This window comes from Mustelus asterias, chromosome 25 (assembly GCF_964213995.1).
Source record: "Mustelus asterias chromosome 25, sMusAst1.hap1.1, whole genome shotgun sequence".
NCBI lineage: Eukaryota > Metazoa > Chordata > Chondrichthyes > Carcharhiniformes > Triakidae > Mustelus > Mustelus asterias.
Window position 1 is genome coordinate 44,127,482 of NC_135825.1, and position 20,267 is coordinate 44,147,748.

The 20,267-nt window shown below is 45.5% G+C and overlaps 1 protein-coding gene and 1 non-coding gene across 9 annotated transcripts; both read right to left on the bottom strand.

Moving 5' to 3' along the window:
• Positions 1–2,086: 2,086 nt before the first annotated feature.
• srsf3b (serine and arginine rich splicing factor 3b) lies at positions 2,087–13,634 on the bottom strand. Of its 8 annotated transcripts, none has more exons than XR_013500929.1 (7): positions 13,548–13,629; positions 11,270–11,477; positions 9,451–9,585; positions 6,908–7,373; positions 4,632–4,673; positions 3,998–4,084; positions 2,087–3,321 (listed from the first exon to the last, which is right to left on the bottom strand). XR_013500929.1 is itself a non-coding variant. In XM_078242382.1 (6 exons), the coding sequence occupies exons 2-6, from the start codon at positions 11,473–11,475 to the stop codon at positions 3,294–3,296; spliced, it is 498 nt and encodes a 165-aa protein (XP_078098508.1). In that variant the 5' UTR covers positions 11,476–11,477; positions 13,548–13,634; the 3' UTR covers positions 2,087–3,293. The 8 variants fall into 8 exon arrangements, 5 of the variants coding, with proteins under 5 accessions (XP_078098508.1, XP_078098510.1, XP_078098511.1 ...); XR_013500930.1 differs by having other exon boundaries at positions 13,513–13,599; XR_013500928.1 differs by lacking the exon at positions 13,548–13,629 and adding an exon at positions 11,678–11,921.
• LOC144479303 (small nucleolar RNA SNORA41) lies at positions 12,056–12,189 on the bottom strand. Its single transcript, XR_013495497.1, has one exon. It is a non-coding gene; the product is annotated as a small nucleolar RNA SNORA41 (small nucleolar RNA).
• Positions 13,635–20,267: the final 6,633 nt, after the last annotated feature.

Below are 20,267 nucleotides of genomic sequence, written 5' to 3' on the forward strand. Positions count from 1 at the left end.
GTGAATTTGGTCAGACATGACCTCCTTTACAAAACCATGCTGACTGCTCTTGAGATGTGTAGGTTAGAGGGATCAGTGGGTAAAGTATGTAGGGATATGGGGGTAGGGCCTGGGTGGGATTGTGGTCAGTGCAGACTTGATGGGCCGAATGGCCTCTTCCTGCACTGTAGGGTTTCTATGATTTCTATGATTAATCTCTGCCTCTCCAAATGCAACTTAATTTTCTCAATTGCTTCCAAGTTTCCCCACCATGGCCTGTTGTTTCTTCCCTTCTTGAATAATGGTACCACATTGGCTGTCCTCCAGTCCTCTGGCACCTCTCCAGTGGTGAGAGGAACTAAAAATTGCCAGTGCCCCTGCTATTTCCTCCCTTGCCTCATGCAACAGCCTGGCATACACTTCATCCAAACCACTTAAAACCACCTATGTTAATTTATTTAATTGTATCAGTCCTTCTCCCCGATTTCTATACCCACATTGTTTCACTAGTGAACATTGGCAGTGTTCATATAGAACCCTACCTACATCCCACACAAATTACCACTGCAGTCCTTAATGGGCCCTACTCTTTCCTTAGTCATCCTTTTACCTTATACTTGCACTTTCCTTCATAATATCTGCCAGAATCCTTTCATGTCCCCTTTTTGCTCGTCTAATTTCCTTCAAGTTCTCTCTTGCACATTCTATACTCTAGGACTTTTGCTGTTTTTAACTCTCAATGTGGTTAGCTCTGCTGCCTCACGACAGGATCCTGGGTTCAATTCTAGCCTTGAGTGACTGTTAGTTTGCATATGCTCCCCATTGGTTTCCTCCCACAGTCCAAAGATGTGTAGTTTAGGTTCATTGCCTATGCTAAAATTGCCCCTTAGTGTCAGGGAGATTAGCAGGATAAATGTGTGTGGTTGCAGGAATAGTGCCTGGGTGGGCTGTGTAACCCTGATGGGCTGAATGGCCTCCATCTGCACTGTAGGAATTCTGTCTGCCATAAGCCTTCCTTTTTTCTCTTTATCCAATGCTGCATATCCTTCGATATCCAGTGGTTACTGGATTTGTGGTCCCACCCTTTTTCTTGGGTTGATCCTGTACTCTCTGGGATTCGAACCTCAGTCCCCAGAACATTAGCCGAATTTCTGGATTAATAGCCCAGCAATAATACCACTAGACCATCACTCCGCCATGATTTTAAACAGTGAAGCTCCCAACTCCATCTTCACCAATTTTACACAGGATAACAAGCAAATTATAAATTTCCCTCAAGATTGGAGGGGGTTAGCACTGCTGCTTCACAGCTCCAGGGACCTGGGTTCAATTCCCGGCTTGGGTCACTGTCTGTGTGGAGTTTGCACATTCTCCTCGTGTCTGTGTGGGTTTCCTCCCACAGGCCAAAGATGTGCGGGTTAGGTTGATTGGCCATGCTAAAATTGCCCCTTAGTATCCCAGGATGCATAGATTAGAGGGATTAGTGAGTAAAATATGTAGGGATATGGGGGTAGGGCTTAGGTGGGATTGTGGTCAGTGCAGACTCGATGGGCCGAATGGCCTCTTTCTGTACTGTAGGGTTTCTATGATCTATTCTGAGACCCAACTGAACCTGAACCTTCGATGATCTATTATGAAGAGGAGACAGGGCAAAGAAACTGGAAATTGTTCAAGTGATGTAGGGCATCAGAATCATGAATGTAAAAGACTAGACTGGCAGAGTAAAGATCGAAAGAAATAACCTCACTGGGTGAGGTACAAGCTGAAATGATGAATCCAACAGGACAGCCGTTTGAGGATCTTGGAAAGGGGGTAGAAGCAGGCTATCTGAGGTTGGAAAATTATGAAGTAGGAAGTGACACTCCTGGAAACTATGGCTTGATGTTAAGTGGTTGGCATATATTGCAAGGAAGGCATAAGTGCCCATTAGCCACATGCTACTCGAAACATTAAATGTTGCCTCCTCCACAAATGCTGCCAGATCTGCAGAGTATTTTCAGCACCTTAAGATTTCCAGCATCCAGTTTTGCCTCAAGGTTAATTTCTGCTGTTAATAAATTGCCACACCTAAAACAAGTGGTAAATGAAAATGAAGAAGCTACAGGAATTGTTGTGTAACCAAAGTTTATTTCCAAGAAAGTCACAAAACAGCGCACGAATGGTGCAGTGTGAAGGCAGGAACAGGATCACAAGGGGGAAAATTGTATTGCTCCAGCTTCTCCTCCCTATATCACCAATGGACAAGATACAGTCAGGGCAGGGCAACAAGCCACATACAATATTTACAATGCAATCAATGAGAAACTGACTCAACATAAAACATTTTCAGCGTAGGAAACAGCAGCTCACCAATCTCATGGACTGAACACAACTCAAAAGCTAACCAGGTCAAAAATTCTATTGAGCATACCCAACATCCCAAATTAATCGGCAACTTCTTGGGCTGTAGCCAGTATCTGCAATATTCGTGCAGGTAAAGTTAATTAGCTGACAGCAAGAAATGGCACTTTCCTAAAATCTCAATTCAATTCTTCCAATTTCAGGCGAGGAGCTAGCAAGACTCCAGTACCTTGAGCTTTCATATTAATTACTATTGAATGTCATAGAGCACACTCCTGATATGCACAATAGAATATTCTAAACATATTCTAATGTGCACACTACAGAACTACTCCTGTTCCAGCAATGCCCCAAAGCACTGCACATAACTAACAAACACAAACTAACAAGTGCGGGATTTACAAAGAGCAAGCCAAAGTTTAGATGTCTGCTTGCAGGTCTTTTGAAAAAAAAATAGTAAATACAAAAAAACGCTCAGCACACAACCCCAGATGGCATGGCACAGGTTAAACTGCACAATGCCACAAACTTTTGTTAAAAAGCTGACCAGGCTTTGAATGGTTATCTGCCAATAACCAAGAAAGAACTAAAACTGCTGTTAGGCAGATCTGCTTGGGGTTTGGGGAGGGGAGGAAAATCACTCCCACCGGATCTGCTGGAATCAAAACAGATGAAAATTTACCCTCAATGGACAATGCAGTAGGTAAGTAATCAATGGTCTGCCCACAAAACAATCCCACCTTTATAAAAAGCTCAACTCTGCCCATAATTCACAGGTTTGACAATTTCTGCATTTGAAAATCTCACCACTGGTTACATTATAGAATTCATGAAAAGAAAGACAATGAACAGCTAAAATAGGGTAAAAAATGCAATTGACTACACGTCTTGAGTCTATTAAACAAATGCAAATCACATTCTTAACTCCGACAAGTCTGTACATGGATCTTCACAAAGGCCACTATGCTGTGGATTTACTTCCTATCGTTTGACCTGGAGCGGCTAAAACAGAAGAGAAATAAGGTTTAGAACACAGCACCAGGAAAAGATTCCATTGTTTCCTTTCAACATTGAACCACAGCACCCTGTTTACATTTTGCAATCTTCTATATCACATGCTGTGGCTTTTTAGAAGCACTTATTAAAATTACACTAAAAACCCCACTGAATTTGTAATATCCCCAAGGTGTCCGTTATCCCTGGATACTAATCAGAAAGATACAGCTATGCAAATACAAACCGTTATAATAATTAATGCAGCAAATGCACTTATAGCAATTAGGATCCAAAAATTAGCAGATTTCCCTTGTCCTGTAGCATTAAATATATTTAGAGCTATCTAAAGGCAAACAATCACTGTGCTGTAAACCTGCAGATAACACAAAGTCAAAAAACCACCCTCCTTTAACGCAGCATTAGAATTTTTGTTGTATTAAATCAGAAATTTAAGCTGGGAAGGCAGATAGTCAGCTCATCATGTCATGGCAGACGACAAGGAGCTATCTAGCCAAATCCCCACTTTCCAGCTCAGTCTTTATCTCTGTATGTTACAGTGCTTTTAAGTGCATATCTGGGAAATTTTAATGTTATGATGACCTCCTCAGGCAGTGAATCCCGGATCCTCACCCAGAGGGTGAACAAAACTAATCTACTCAAGTTTCTCACCATTCCAACTTACCTGCGAGACCTGGAGAAGGAGCGAGATTGTTTGTGGTTCCTCTCCCTGGACAGGGACCTCTCTCTCCTACGATCCCTCGAGAGGGACCTACAGTAAAGTCAAGCGTGTTATTAGATCACAAGATCTAGCGAGACCTATTTTGGCAAACATCCTTGATCTACCCAGCAAAGCATCCAACATGTATTCAACAGACATACTGGTCACGCATGAAGGAGCAGTACTCCCCTTGTTATCAACATACCCCCAAAACTGTTTGTGCCCTGGGAGTGACTCAACATTCAGGTAACAAGCAATTAAGACACAATGGAATGTTTCGCCCAAATGATTTAAAAAGGTACTTGTAGCATGTTATACTACTCACAAGTTACCATCTATTCCTGATAATTTAAGCCTCCCCACAAAAAAATGAACTATTCAATATTTTGAAACAATGTGACTTCGAGACTCTGGAAAACTGAGTTAGAGTCGGAGCCAATGGGCTGTCAGCCCCAACCCAATGAGGTTGCAGTGACCACGAGGAACATTCAGGACAATGTGACAGGAAAGCAGTGTGAATAATTGTAATGTAAACCCCCTTCCCATCAGTCAGCATGGAATATTTAGTTGTAGACGCTACAAGCAACATGATCCTCACCTGCTCCGACTCCTGCTGAAGCTCCTGCGGCGAGGTGGTGATCTACAAGCGAGAAGGGAAATCAGTTAAGAAGTGAACTGACTGCCATCCCTGCACAATGACCGGTACAAAGTACCAACCTACTCGATCACAGCGGCTCCCAATAACCCCGGCTCACTAGTAAAGGTCATTAAACACTTTAACGCCTGTACCTTAAGTTTAACAAACCGCCTGCATAAAAATCTGACTCAAGATTAAAATTAATCTACACAGCATGACAGCTCAATGAAGCTTGAAGATGACCAGAACACCAATGCAGGGTCCTCATTATAGGACCTATCATCTAGAGTCTATTAATGTAGCAGGAGGACTAGCCAGAAGCAGATTTTAATAATTTAAAAAACATTTAAAAACTTAAACGTGAAAAAACTGGAAGCCAATGAAATGACCCGGGTCAACTCTACACAAAAGGGACAAAGCAAACCACCTAGGGAGGGGAAGTACAACAACAAATGTACACCTTTGCTGAATTAACAAGGCAGCAGATCAGCTGGTGTCTCAGATGTCAGTAGACCCATAAAAGATGAAGAGTCCTCTCCTGAAAAACCTGCATTGGTGTAATCAATAATAGGGGATGCTGAGAAGATTCTTGCTACAATGAAACACGTTACCTGCACACAGAGTTAAAGAAACCTCCAGATTAGCAGCAGGGATGGAAATGTTTAATGAGTGTACTGATCAAAGATCAATAAGCATTCAGGACCTTGTGAGCTGCCAAGCATCTGCAGCAATGCTCCTGGCACTTACTGCCAGCAGAGGCCCTCGGTGAGCTACAGCAAAGCTCAGAGTCATTCACCATTTTAGTTTGGCCGACAGCCTCCCAAATATATAGAGACAGATGTCCCTGTACTGGTGATTGACCTGTAAGATTTCCATCCCCGAGTGCAACGCAAGGTGCACAAAACAGCTCTAGCTTCCACAGCTTTTAATTTTAAGATACACAGCTGTAACAATTCAACACATTGTACGTACTTAAACCCACATGGAAAAGTGTTCTGTTAACGTTGAATTATTTGGGTTAACTGGCTTTAATTCCAAATTCCATGACTCACTGCAGTGTCTGCAGGCCTGACTTCTGAATCCTCAATAACTTGCACATTAACCTGCTTCACTTAACTGAGGACAATGTACACAGTAGTGGCTTATTAACACAATGTCAATTCTGAACTCAACTTGGATAATTGTACACAGTAGGGCTGCTGGGGATTGAGAAGCCAATACTGGACACTTCCACCCAGCAAAAGATCAACCCATACCATTATCAATTGCAATATGGAAAAAAGCTCAAAAGATCTTATGCATTTTTACTATTTATGGTTCCCATATGACGATGATTAATGGCATTGTGCAGAACCAGCAACAACCCACTACCTGACTTAAGCCACTACTGCGCACTGTCCTCATAGTGGAAAAAATCCAGGGCTGGGTTTTAAAGGGAGAAAAGGCAATTAAGATGTCAATATCACCAAGATGGCTACTGCTGGACAGCTGGCACCACATGGCCACTGTGTTCAATGCGGCTCAGGCACCACATTTGGTTATTGGACGGCCAGGTGCCCAAGTGAGATTTTTTCCACCATGCTGCAATTTTTCTGCACCGAGGACTAACCATTTCAGTTGGTCTAAGATGTCTAGAACACACCAATCCCAACTAAGCTTCCATCACCAGGGCCAGGCCAGCTCTCAAGGGATTTTGCTTTTACTTTTTGCAGAAGCTCAGGTTGGGGCTTCCAGTGAACCAAGGTTGCATTGTGCACCATCGAGTTCAAGGTTTACTAAATACACGATGGCTATGGCCTGCCAAACTAAGGGGCAAAGTTCTGAAATTTAATAAAGCAGTGTGGGCCAGGAGATATCAAGAATTATATTTTAAACTGATTCCCATGTAACTCATCCCTCAATGTCACAGCACCAGAGTTCAGGCAAACGGCATATGTCCCTTCAGAGTTACTCTGGCCCAATTTAAGACATGCTTTGCACTTGGGTCTGAAAACAGGTGACGAGTGCCACACTGACTTACAACTGTACAGTCTAACAAAGGACCTTAAAGCTATAAAGATTTCAGAACCCAAGTGCAAAAACCTTGCTACTTCTACACACAAGATTTTTTTTAAAACAGAAGTTAAATTTAGTCTTTACACAGCCAGCCCCTAACAGAACACTAGTCTCTTTACCTTGTCAAAAGCTTACTCCATTATACCAGCAGTAGACTATTGTATAAAGCAGGAAAAACTTACTAGTCTTTTGGTTTTCAACAAGCTAGAAATGGAGAGGTGAGGCTGCCGGACTGACGGCCAGGTAGAATTTGCTGAAAAGGTTTGCCAGATGCGTGGTATTTGGTTGGCAGAGGGGGGTGTAGTGGTTTTTTTCCTGCTTTTTATTTAGTCGAAGGCTGCTGAGACAAATGCTGAGTGTTCGGCTGCTGTTGTGGAGACAACGAGTAAAGTAAACAGCTGATTGACCAGAAATGTGCGGGCAGTTGAGGCAGCCGCTGCCGATTGGTCATGGTTGGAGAAGAGGCTGAGAAACAGCATGCTTGGGAACCAAAGGGCGGTGGTGCAACCTGACGACTGGACATGCCTTGGTCATGTGATACCGACACCAGCCAAGCTGATTGGGGCGCGCTGGTCACATGACGCTGAAAGGGCTAGTTGACTGGCTAATGTAGATTCGAAGGGTGGTGAGAAGAGCATGATGGTGACTCTGCAAGGGGGGTTCATTTTTATTAATATATAAATGGATAAAAATGCATCTTTAAAAAATAAATAGTGCAACACACAAGCCATCAGTAAAACCAATCTTGATTATTAAATCATTTAGCCATTAGTGATGAGTGACAATGCAAAACAGCAATATCTAATCTTATAACACTTTGCATCAATCTGATTGCAACTGGCCAGAATGCAGCAGCATGCTATGCAATTTATAAATCTGCTAATTAGGGTTCCTTCTGAATGCAAATATCAAAGAAACAAGTGCCACTAACCTGCACAGTGATCCTCGTTGTGGAAGGCAGAATTCTTACCCCATCAGGGGACGAGATGTGTCAACACTGCTACCATTGGATGTCAAGAATCCAGTTGTATCACAAATGTGCATGAGTTTGCCCGAGTTACAACATCAAGCTTAACCAGGTAACTTTCAGCCATGGGCTGCCAATGACAGACAAGTGAGCTTACTTCATTGCCAGCAAACTCTTCCACACCAGGGAAGAGGAAAGGTCTGCCTCCTGTGTTAAATTCAAAGTCAACAAAACTAGTGTAGAAGGAACCCCAAGCTGAGAGTGCAGTATGCCTCAATGTACCTTCAGAAGGCAACAGTGCACCCCAGAAATAATCTCAACTCATCGCCCTCTGCATAAGCTCTCAGGCTGCCCTAGTAAGCTTAGCAAACCAGTGGTTTAGATAAAGCCTAGATATTGTTACTCAATTGAGAGAATTGAAGGCATTAACATCTTGCACAGTAGGAAAGTTTGAAATCATGGAAATTCATGAAAAATGTTTCTGAAATCTTTATCTTAACCTCTGGTAACCCAAAGACCTCTCTCCTCAGCATTCCCTCCAATAGGAAACTCTTTCTGAAAACAGACAATTTGGAATTAACTTTCACCTCAGATCTTCCATCTTTCTTTAGGTAATTAAAGGGAATGCTGGTGTACGAAGTCTAGATGTTTTGCAGTCGTACAAAAATATTGATTTCGGAGATACAGAACTGGTATGATCCAATGACAACGTGTAGATAAAGCACATGAACCAGCTGATAAGTGTGATAGTCAACGGAAGGTTTATTAAATGCTCATAACTAGCTCCTGCTGCAAAGTGCATGCAGCAGCTCTTCAAATGTTAAGATTAAGAGTTAGAAAAGGCTGTTTGGGTGAAACTATTTGCATTTTCTAAGCATGGCCTCAATTTAACAATGCAACTGACCCAATTCTGATCTCTTTGCAAGCAATATTTTAGTACCAAAGCTAATAATTTATGAGACTGTAAAATGAATAAGCAAAAGTTAAAGCTCTTGGGCCAGCAGCACCAGAGAGCAGAAATGGCAACAGCCTTACCACAACACTGAGGCAGGTGGCCACTTCATTTACATGTGGTGTTTCCAGCTTTCAGGATGAATCATATAGTCTACCGGACCTGGCAACTAGGGATGTCATGGTGTCCTCCTTATACAAGGTCATAACCCAAGCTCACCATTAGGGGACAACTGAATAGGAAGCTTGCAGGAACATAGGTTCGATGTCAAAAATCAACAAGATTGGATATATGGCCACCATGAGAAAGCTGGCATTACTATTGGGTGTTGCTGTAAGTCAAAACTATCAAAAGCCACATTTTGCAGTCACTAGTGTTAACAGCAACAGCATAGTATTTATTGCCACGAGAAGTCCATACCGAGATTACTCGCTGCTTGGACCACTCCATATATACTGCAGCAGCTTGGATACCAGCTAAACCGGCATCCCAAGGAAGCAGTCCTGATCCAGATGAAAACATACCTTTTAAATAGGTATCATCATGACATCCCTGCTGACAGCCCACAGAGCTCAAGGATCACATGGAGTCCTTCACTATGTACATACACATTGAAATGCAACTGAACATTACCAGAAAACTTCAGGCTGTTGTATAAAACTATGTCGCCCATCACTAGTAGCCGTTACATCAAGCAAACAGCTCAAATACGTGAATTACACAGATGGAAAAGAATTACGATAATTTTTTTTAAATGAATTTTTGCATGCAAAGCTACATCAAAAGGCAAAGTATTCTGGTGTTACCTGCGCCGGACCGGGGGGCTTCTGCGGCGATAATCCTCACGAGAACGCCTGGCCCACGCTGGAGGTGGGCCACGGTTACGAATGCGTCTCTCTCCATTGGACAGTTCTACACGAACACGACAGCCACAAAGATTCCTGAAATATCAATACAATTAAGTACTCAAGCAACCTATCCTGCAAACACAAAGCCACAGGCATCAGTACAAAATACAGCTCTCTGTACATCCTTTAGATTGCTTCATCAGTTATCAAACCCATTGGCAACCTCAATGTTTACAGCTGTCCACTGCTCTCTAATTTAATGTGAAGAGTTTAGCCAGAAATCTTAAAACTAGCTTTGTGTAACTATAAACTTGACAAGAAACAAAACAATGAATAAACATACTGAAATCATAGGGAACATGGCAAGGTAAGAAAGATCCTCCTTTACCCAGTGAAATACCTCAAGGACATCATCTCAGGAGGTAGATATTGTAGTTTCCAAATGGTCATGGTGAAATAAAATTAACAGTCTACGTGACAGACTAGCTGGTCTACCAAAATTACTTTTAAGTACCAAGCAGCCATGGTTACTTCTATGGCAATCACTAAGTTTCATAAGCAGCATCAGAATTCAAAGCAAAGCAGCAGGTACATCTCTGACTAGCAGGGAACAATGAAGGTCTGTTCAATACAATCAGATGTATTGAATTGCTGTTATCTAGTGCATCATGAGAACCGTTTTGCTCAAAGAAATATTGATTGTATCCCAAGACATTTGATACAGCACATTTGAGGTTAACCAGCTCTAACTATGAATAAATGTAGTTATGCAGAAAAAGGTCCCACCCATTCAAGGACTGAAACACAAGATTAATAGAAACCAGGTTTCTAATGAACTGACTCAGAAAACTTAAACTCACGGTATAGTCTGAAATGACTTAGCAATACAGTTGCTGTATTTGCTTTGTTTATCACAGGTGGCAGTTATCCATAAATACACTGATGAGTAAAGGCTACATCCAGCATGTTATAACAGGTTTACTTGTAGTAATTTTACACACAAAACTCCAATTCCTCAACTCGAGAGAGGGTTTGAAACATGACATAATGTACAAGTCACGTAGCAATGTGCGGTCAGAGTAACAGTGTGAAAATGAAAAGGTTTTCCACAAATCATCCACTTTTATAGAATAAGGGCAATATTTAAATGGCAACGGCAAAATACTGCAGATGCTGAAATCAAACAAAAACAGAAAATGCTGGAAAATCTCTGCAGGTCTGACAGCATTTGTGGAGTAGAGGCAACGTTTCGAGTCAGGGTGACCCTTCGTCATAAATATTTAGATTGCTCTGGGTTGATTTGTCCTTTATGGTTCTCAAATTCAAATAATTAAAATAAATGCTAATTTTTCACTGAAGTCAGTTAAGCTGCAAAAATCTTCTTGGTCGAGTCAGGCTGGAAAAAGGAAAACATTGTATAAATATCAAAAGTTGTATCATTTAAAACATTGAGATATTGCTTACAGCATCAATCTCACCACAAGCGTCTGTTTTTAAGTACGTAATCAGTATTTGCTATCCTGTTGCAGTACCTTATCTGACAAGTAGCTCAAAGTTGCAGTCACACAAAATGGACACTTGGAAACCATCATCGCTGTTGGTTGTTGCCATCTCATTCTGGCCATTAGGTGGCATTTCCTAAATATTACAGAAATCCCCATTCAACAGCAAACATAGTGCACTGTCCTTACAGTTGCCCCAATCTACCACAAGTAGAAAAACAGCCAACAGCTTGACAAGGGTGAAGCTAACATTGGGGGGACAAGTAATTAATTACCTTCCATCGAGCTCTCTGACTGCATCCGAAGCATCACGTGGATCTTCAAACTCAACAAAGGCAAACCCAGGTGGGTTCCGGGCAACCCACACACTGCGGAGTGGTCCATAATATCCAAACGATCTTTCCAACTCTGTCTTGTTCCCATTGTTTCCAAGGTTTCCAACATACACCTTGCAGTCTAGGGGACACGAACCATGATTCATGGCTGGAACATAGGAAACAACAAGTTAATGTACAACTTTTGGGCTCATTTCCATTAAGAGAATATTTTCTATACCAAATAGTGCCGATCCTTGAGGTATTCCAGATAAAACTATAGAACAGTAATTGAATACATCAAAAATAGGAAACGTAATGAGCAATACTAAATAATTCAGGAATTAACTTGAAATTGCTTAACAATACTGTAGAGTGCTGAGGTAGAGGACATCAAAGGGCATCCGAGGGGTGGCACAATGGTTAGCACTGCTACCTCACAGCACCAGGGTCCCAGGTTCGATTCCCGGCTTGGGTCACTGTCTGTGTGGAGTGTGCACGTTCTCCGTGTCTGCCCAGGTTTCCTCTGGGTACTCCGGTTTCCTTCCGCAGTCTGAAAGACGTGCTGGTTAGGTGCATTGACCCTAACATTTCACAGTAACTTCATTGCTGTGTTAATGTAAGCCTTACCTCGGACTAAAACTTCAACCTTGTCCTAATCCTAACACATTCGAAGACATTGAGCAATGCAGAAAATCTTGTAACTTGTAGTTATTTAGCAAATAGATATGAAAGTGTCCTGTTTAACTGTGTCCATTGCACTACTGAACCCTTTAAAATCACTGAAAGAGTTTAACAAAAGCAGTACAACAGTTACTATCCCACAGGAGGAATGCTGAAACCACTACAAAACAAGTAATTCCAGACCAGTATCTGTGGAAACTATTGTAAAACTCTCCAAAGCATAATTTGGGCTTGTGAATATTGTGCAGATGGGATTTTGAGATTCAAAAATTTATGTGCACAAAGACTTTCTAACTGAACCTGCAGAAAAGGTTAAGTCTGTTTGAAATGCAGCATCACAACAAGACAAAGCCAGCCAAATCCTGGATACAAAGACAGCAACTTTGTCAGACCAGCCTGTACCTGGAGATGTCAGGAATGGTTCATCCTGTGTGGCCCCAAAACAATTTAGCCAATGTGACACAAAAGCCAAAAGAGCTCCAATGAGATTGAGAGAGAATCTAAGGGGTCTGCCATTTAAGACAGGAGTTGAGAAGGAATTTGGGGAGAATGCTTCCTCTTCTGAGGGGATCCAGAATAGGACAGACTTTTTAAATAAGGGGGCTTCAATTTAAGATGGAGTTAAGGGGAATGTCCTCTCAGAGGGAAATTAATCTTTGGAAACCTGTTATCATAGAGCAATGGAGGCTGGGTGTTTGAATATATTCCAGGCCGAGTTAGTTTGATGTTAGATTGAGCAGGGACTCCAGGGGAAAAGCAGGGAAAGTGGAGTCCAGCCCACAATCAGTGAGCAGAAATGGCGAAACAGGCTGGAGGAGACAAATGGCCTCCTGCTGATTCTACTCATGTGCTGCATCTTGTCTCTACATTGGATTAAACAAAGAAATGAGATGAATCTATTGAATTCAGGAACAGGACAGAGGGGTCGAATGGCCTGTTGATGATATATTGCAATCACAATCCTCAGTCCCTGTCGGTTAATGAGATTCTCAGAGACAAAGACGGAGAGAGCGGGAGGCCGGGGAGAGGCAGCGGCTCCCCCACCTCCAACCCGCGTGGGTGCTGCCCGAGGAGCGGCTCGGGCCGGGAGCCCTGCCTCTCGATCCGGGCCGAGGTGGGGGGGGGGGCTCCGGGCCCGCGGCTTCACCTTTCCTCCCTCCCGCCGCCGCCTTTGTTCTCTCTCAGCCGGGATAAAATGGCGCCGGGGGAGCCCCGCCCCAGCCGGAGAGAGGCCGAGGCCCTGCTGCCTCGCACCGCCCGGCTCTCCCTCATCACCGCCCCGAGTCCGGGGAAGGGGGGCGGTGAGAGAAAGCGCGACCGCAGCTCTCCCCCCAACGCTCGCCGCCTGGGCCGGAGAGACAGGCCCGGGGACCGCGGCCTATCCTGCAGGCTCCCTCATGGAGGGGAGAGGGGGCGGCTCTCTCCTTTACCTGTGTGTCTCGGACTCTGCCCTCCCTCTCGCTCCCCCGGGTCCCTGTCCCCAGTCCCGGTACCTGCTCCCGCGTCCCCAGTCCCGGTACCTGCTCCCGGGTCCCCGCTCCCTTTCCCCCGGTACCTGCTCTCTCTCTCTCAGTGTCTCTCTGTCTCCGCTTCGGCTCCTCGCGCTCAAACAAAATGGCCGCCACCTCGCGCCACAACCGCCCGAAATAGCTATGGTCACGTGAGGCTCCGGCCCGCCCCCCTCCTCTCCAGACGAGAGATGATTGGTGGAGCGCCGATCCCCCCACCCCTCGGCATTCCATCCGCCCCCCCACCCCCCCCAGAATCTCCCACCCCTCTGAGCATTCCATCCACCCTCTCCCCCCCCTCGGCGTCCCCCCACCCCCCTCAGCATCCCCCCACCACCCCCATCAGCATCCCCCCACCCCCCTCAGCATCCCCCCACCACCCCCCCTCAGCATCCCCCCCACCCCCCTCAGCATCCCCCCCACCCCCCTCAGCATTCCCCCCCCCCTCAGCATCCCCCCACCATCCCCATCAGCATCCCACCACCCCCATCAGCATCCCACCACCCCCATCAGCATCCCCCCACCCCCCCTCAGCATCTCACCATCACCCCCCACCACCCCCCTCAGCATCCCCCCACCACCCTCCCTCAGCATCCCCCCCACCCCCCTCAGCATCCCCCCCACCCCCCTCAGCATCCCACCGTCACCCCCCCTCAGCATCCCACCACCACCCCCCCTCAGCATCCCCCCACCACCCCCCCTCAGCATCCCCCCCACCCCACTCAGCATCCCCCCCACCCCCCTCAGCATCCCCCCCACCCCCCTCAGCATCCCACCGTCACCCCCCCCTCAGCATCCCACCACCACCCCCCCCCCCTCAGCATTCCCCCACCTCCACCTCGGCATTCCCCCACCCCCCTGCATTCCCCCACCCCCCTCAGCGCCCCCCACCCCCTCTCAGCGTCCCCCCCACCCCCCCCTCACATCCCCCCACCCCCCCTCAGCGTCCCCCCACCCCCCCTCAGCGTCCCCCCCACCCCCCCTCAGCGTCCCCCCCACCCCCCCTCAGCATCCCCCCCACCCCCCCCCCTCAGCATCCCCCCCACCCCACTCAGCATCCCCCCCACCCCCCTCAGCATCCCACCACCACCCCCCCCCCCTCAGCATTCCCCCACCTCCACCTCGGCATTCCCCCACCCCCCTGCATTCCCCCACCCCCCTCAGCGCCCCCCACCCCCTCTCAGCGTCCCCCCCACCCCCCCTCACATCCCCCCCACCCCCCCTCAGCATCCCCCCAGCCCCCTCAGCGTCCCCCCCACCCCCCCTCAGCATCCCCCCCACCCCCCCCCTCAGCATTCCCCCCACTCCCCTTCAGCATTCCCCACCTCCCATCAAGCATTCCCAAACTCTCTTCAACATTCCCAACTCCTCTGCATAACTCATGGGATAAAATGGACTGTCGCAATATGGATAAAAAGTTAATTGAATAATTGGAAGCTGAGAGTAATGGTCAATGGATATTTTTCGGGCTGCAGGAAGTTTGTAGTGATATTCCCCAGGGGCCGGTATTGGGACCCTTGCTTTTCCTGATGTATATTGATCTAGATTTAGGGGGGAATCAGGATATTGAATTTGATGATCAACCATGATCAAGATGAATGGCAGAGCAGGCTCGAAAGGCTGAATGGCCTACTCCTTTTAGTTTTTATGTTTCTATTTAGTGTACAGGACACTGTTTCAACGTTTATGAATGGTACAAAAGTTGGAAGCATTGTAACTGAAGAGGACAATGTAGCACTTCAAAAGGGCATAGACAAGTTGTAGATAGGTGGCAGATAAGGTTCAATGAGGCTGCTAAATAAGCTAAGAGCCAATGGTGTTAGAGGCAATGTACTGACATGGATGGAAGATTGGATAATGACAGAAGGCAGAGAGTGGGGCTGTGGGGGTCTTTTTCAGGATGACAACCGATGACTAGTGTGTTCCACAGGGACACACAACTTTTCACTATATACATTAATGATCTGAAGATGGAACTGAGGGCATGGTTGCTAAATTTGCAGATGATACAAGATATATAGAGGGACAGGTAATGTCGAGGTAGTGGGGAGGCTGTAGCATGACTTGGACAAGCTAGGAGAGTGGGCAAAGAAGTGGTAGATGGAATACAATGTGGGAAAGTGCGAAGTTATGCACTTTAGTAGGAAGAACAGAGGCATAGACTATTTTCTAAATTGGGAAAGACTTTGGAAATCTGAAGCACAAAGGGACTTGGGAGTCCTGGTTCAGGACTGTGCTGGCCTTGGAAGGGGTCCAGAGGAGGTTCACGAGAATGATTCCAGGAATTAAGGGTTCTTATGTTCTTATTGCGTTAGTAGTAATTTATCAAAATTCGCTGGACTCTGGGGTAGTGCCGGCTGACTGGAAAACAGCTACTGTTACGCCGCTGTTTAAAAAAGGAAGTAGACAAAAGGAGGGTAACTACAGGCCGGTTAGCTTAACGTCCGTAGTTGGGAAGATGCTAGAGTCCATTATTAAAGAGGAAATAACAGAGCACCTGAATAAGAATGGTTCGATCAAGCAGACGCAGCATGGATTCATGAAGGGAAAGTCGTGTTTGACGAATCTACTGGACTTTTATGAAGATGTCACTAGTGCGGTTGACAGAGGGGAACCGGTGGATGTGGTGTTTTTAGATTTCCAGAAGGCATTCGATAAGGTGCCTCACAAAAGGTTGCTGCAGAAGATTGGGGTACACGGAGTTAGGGGTAAGGTGTTGGCGTGGATTGGGGATTGGCTATCTAACAGCAGAGAGTTGGGATAAATGGGTGCTTTTCTGGTTGGCAGTTGGTGACCAGTGGCGTGCCGCAGGGATCGGTGCTGGGGCCTCAATTGTTTACCATTTACATAGATGATCTGGAGGAGGGGACTGAATCTAGGGTATTCAAGTTTGCTGATGACACGAAGGTGAGTGGGAAAGCGAATTGCGTGGAGGACGCGGAAAGTCTGCAGAGAGATTTGGATAGGCTGAGCGAGTGGGCGAGGATCTGGCAGATGGAATATAACGTTAGCAAATGTGAGGTTATCCACTTTGGAAGAAATAATAGTAAATTGGAATATTATTTAAATGGAGAAAAATTACATCGTGCTACTGTGCAGAGGGACCTGGGGGTCCTTGTGCACGAATCGCAAAAACTCAGTCTGCAGGTGCAGCAGGTGATCAAGAAGGCGAATGGAATGTTGGCCTTTATCGCGAGGGGGATAGAATATAAAAGCAGGGAGGTCTTGCTGCAACTGTACAAGGCACTGGTGAGGCCGCAACTGGAGTACTGTGTGCAGTTCTGGTCCCCTTATTTGCGAAAGGATATATTGGCCTTGGAGGGAGTGCAGAGAAGGTTCACCAGGTTGATACCGGAGATGAGGGGTGTAGCTGATGAGGAGAGATTAAACAGATTGGGTCTGTACTCGTTGGAGTTTAGAAGGATGAGGGGTGATCTTATAGAGACATATAAGATAATGAAGGGGCTGGATAGGGTAGAGGTGGAGAGATTCTTTCCACTTAGAAAGGAAACCAGAACTAGAGGGCACAGCCTCAAAATAAGGGGGGGGCCGGTTCAGAACAGAGTTGAGGGGGAACTTCTTCTCTCAGAGGGTAGTGAATCTCTGGAATTCTCTGCCCATTGAAGTGGTGGAGGCTTCCTCGTTGAATATGTTTAAATCACGGGTAGATAGTTTTCTGATCGATAAGGGAATTAGGGGATATGGGGAGCAGGCGGGTAAGTGGAACTGATTCGCTTCAGATCAGCCATGATCTTGTTGAATGGCGGGGCAGGCTCGAAGGGCCAGATGGCCTACTCCTGCTCCTATTTCTTATGTTCTTATGTCATATGAGGAGCAGTTGAGGAGTCTGGGTCTATACTTGATGAAGTTTAGAAGGATGAAAGGGGAATCTAATTGAAACTTACAGAATACTGAGAGGCCTAGATAGAGAGGACATGGAACTAGTCCACTAGTGGGAGAGACTAGAACTCGAGGGCACAACTTCAGAGTGAAGGGTTGCTCCTTTAAAACTGAGATGAGGAGGAATTTCTTCAGCCAGAGGGTGGGGAATCTGTGGAACTCATTGCCACAGAGGCCTGTGGAGGCCAGGTCATTGAGTGTCTTTAAGACAGAGATAGATATGCTCTTGATCAATAAGGAGATCAGGGGTTACGGAGAGAAGGCAGGAGAATGGGGATAAGAATCATATCAGCCATGATTGAATGGCGGAGCAGACTCGATGAACCGAATAGCCTAATTCTGCTCCTGTACCTTATGGTCTAATGTGGAGAAATGTGAGTTAGTACATTTTGGTAGGAAGAACATGGAGAGAGAACATAAAATAAGGGATAAAATCCTTAAGGGGGTGCACAGGAGCAGAAGGGCCTGAGTAGATATGTGCATAGATTATTAAAGGTGGCAAGATAGGTGAAGAGAGCAGTTAATAAAGCATATAATATTGTGGGCTTTATTAATAGGGGCATAGAATACAAGAACAAGGAGGTTATGCTGAACTTATACAAGACACTCGTTAGACCTCAGCTGGAATATTGTGTACAGCTCTGGGCACCACACTATAGGAAGGATCTGAACGCATTGGAGAGAGTGCAAAAGAGGTTTACAAGAATGGTCCCAGGGATGATAAACTTCAGTTATGAGGGTAGATTGGAGAGGTTGAGACTGTTCTCCTTGGAGAGAAGAAGTTTAAGAGGAGATTTCATAGAGATGTTCAAAATCAGGAGGGGACTGGACAGGGTAGATAGGAAAAAACTGTCCCCCATCGTAAAAGGATCAAGAATGAGAGGGCACAGATTTAAGGTGATTTTCCAAAGAAGCAAAAACGTTTTTACACAACGAGTGTTTTGGGTCTGGAATGCGCTGCCTGGAAGTGTGATGAAGGCAGATTCAATCGAGGCATTCAAGAGGGCATCAGATTTGAATAGAAACAATGTGCAGGGATACGTGGAAAAGGCAGGGGAATGGCTCTAAATCATGATGCTCATTTGGAGAACCGATGGAGACATGATGGACCGAATAGCCTACTTTTGCACCGTAACAATTTTGTGATTCCCAAACCCCTCAGTATTCCTAGCTCCCTCAGCTTTCCTAACCCCTTCAGTATTCCCAACCCCCTCAGCAACCCCAATACTTCTCAGCGATCCCAATACTTCTCAGCATTCCCAATACCTGTCAGCATTCCCAACACCCCTCAGCATTCCCAACGCAACATTTCAATTTCCACTCAGCCTTTCCAACTCCAGTCATCATTTCCACTCCCTCTTAGTGTTCCCAACCCCATTCAACATTCCCAATCCCTGCTCAATGTTTCTGCATTTCCAACATGCCTCAGTATTCCCGATTCCAACTCAACATTCCCAACTCCCAACTGAGCTCTGACGAATGGTCATCCCGTGTCGAAACGTTGGTTCTATTCTCTCTCCACAGACGCTGTCAGACCTGCTGAGATTTTCCAGCATTTTCTGTTTTTGTTTCAGATTCCAGCATCCACAGTATTTTGCTTTTATTCCCGACTCATGTTTGTTCTCAACCTACTCCCCATTCATCATTCCCAAATCATGCTCATCCTGCCCCCACTTGTGGTTGGGGATTTGCCCTTGATAGAGGTGTTCAACATCATGAGGCACCTGGACAGAGGAAATACTATTCCAGTTGGTGGAGGATTGGAACAAGAGAACACAAGTGATAAAAGTGAGTGGCGTAGGGTGGTACAGTGGCACAGTGGTTAGCACTGCTGCCTCACAGCGCTTCAATTGGATAACTGTATGGAGTTTGCATGTTCTTCCTGTGTCTGCGTGGGTTTCCTCTGGGTGGTCCAGTTTCCTTATACACTCCAAAGATGTGTAGGTTAGGCTAACTGGCCATAGTAAATTGCCCCTTAGTGTCAATGAGGTTAGCAGGGTAAATTTGTGGGGTTACGGGATAGGGCCAGGGTGGGGTTGTTGTCGGTACAGGCTCGATGTGCCGAATGGCCTCTTTCTACACTGTAGGAATTCTGTGATTCTATGAAAGAACCAATGGTGACATGAAGAGAAGCATTTTTACTCAGGTGAGTGGTTGGGATCTGGAATGCAAAGCCTGAGAGTGTGGAGGAGGCAGATTCCATTGTGGCTTCCAAAAGATAATTGGATAATTATCCGAGGAGAAAGAAATTGGAGGGCTATGGGGAAAAGGCAGGAGAGTGGGACTGGGTGAGGGCGAACAGAGACACAATAACCATTCTACGAGGATTTTAAAATCATGAAGATTTTTGACAGAGTAAATAGGGAGAAATTGTTTCTAGTGGCAGCAGGGTTGGTAACCAGAAGACACAAATTTATGGTAATCGACAAAAAAAACAGTCAAAATGAGGAAAGCATTTTTGTGCAACATGTTGCGATTTGGAATGCTTTTCCTGAAGGGAAACAAATTCAATAATAACTTTCAAAAGGGAATTGGATAAATACATGAAGGGAAAGGATTTACAGGATTAAGGGGAGAGAGCAGGGGGTCAGATTAAATGGATAGCTCTCTCTAGCACAAGAATGATGATGTGGAGATGCCGGCGTTGGACTGGGGTAAACACAGTAAGAAGTTTAACAACACCAGGTTAAAGTCCAACAGGTTTATTTGGTAGCAAAAGCCACAAGCTTTCGGAGCCTTAAGCTCCTTCTTCAAGTGAGTGGGAATTCTGTTCACAAACAGGGCATATAAAGACACAAACTCAATTTACAGAATAATGGTTGGAATGCGAATACTTACAACTAATCAAGTCTTAAAGGTACAAACAA

Excerpts from the sequence above, each read along its gene's own strand:
- srsf3b (XM_078242381.1), bottom strand. The coding sequence starts at position 11,702 with ATGTCCTCTACCTCAGCACTCTACA. Across the intron at positions 11,478-11,677 it reads CTCTACCTCAGCACTCTACA|CCATGAATCATGGTTCGTGT; the intron begins GTATTGTTAAGC and ends CCTATGTTCCAG. Across the intron at positions 4,085-4,631 it reads TTCAGCAGGAGTCGGAGCAG|GTCCCTCTCGAGGGATCGTA; the intron begins GTGAGGATCATG and ends ACTTTACTGTAG.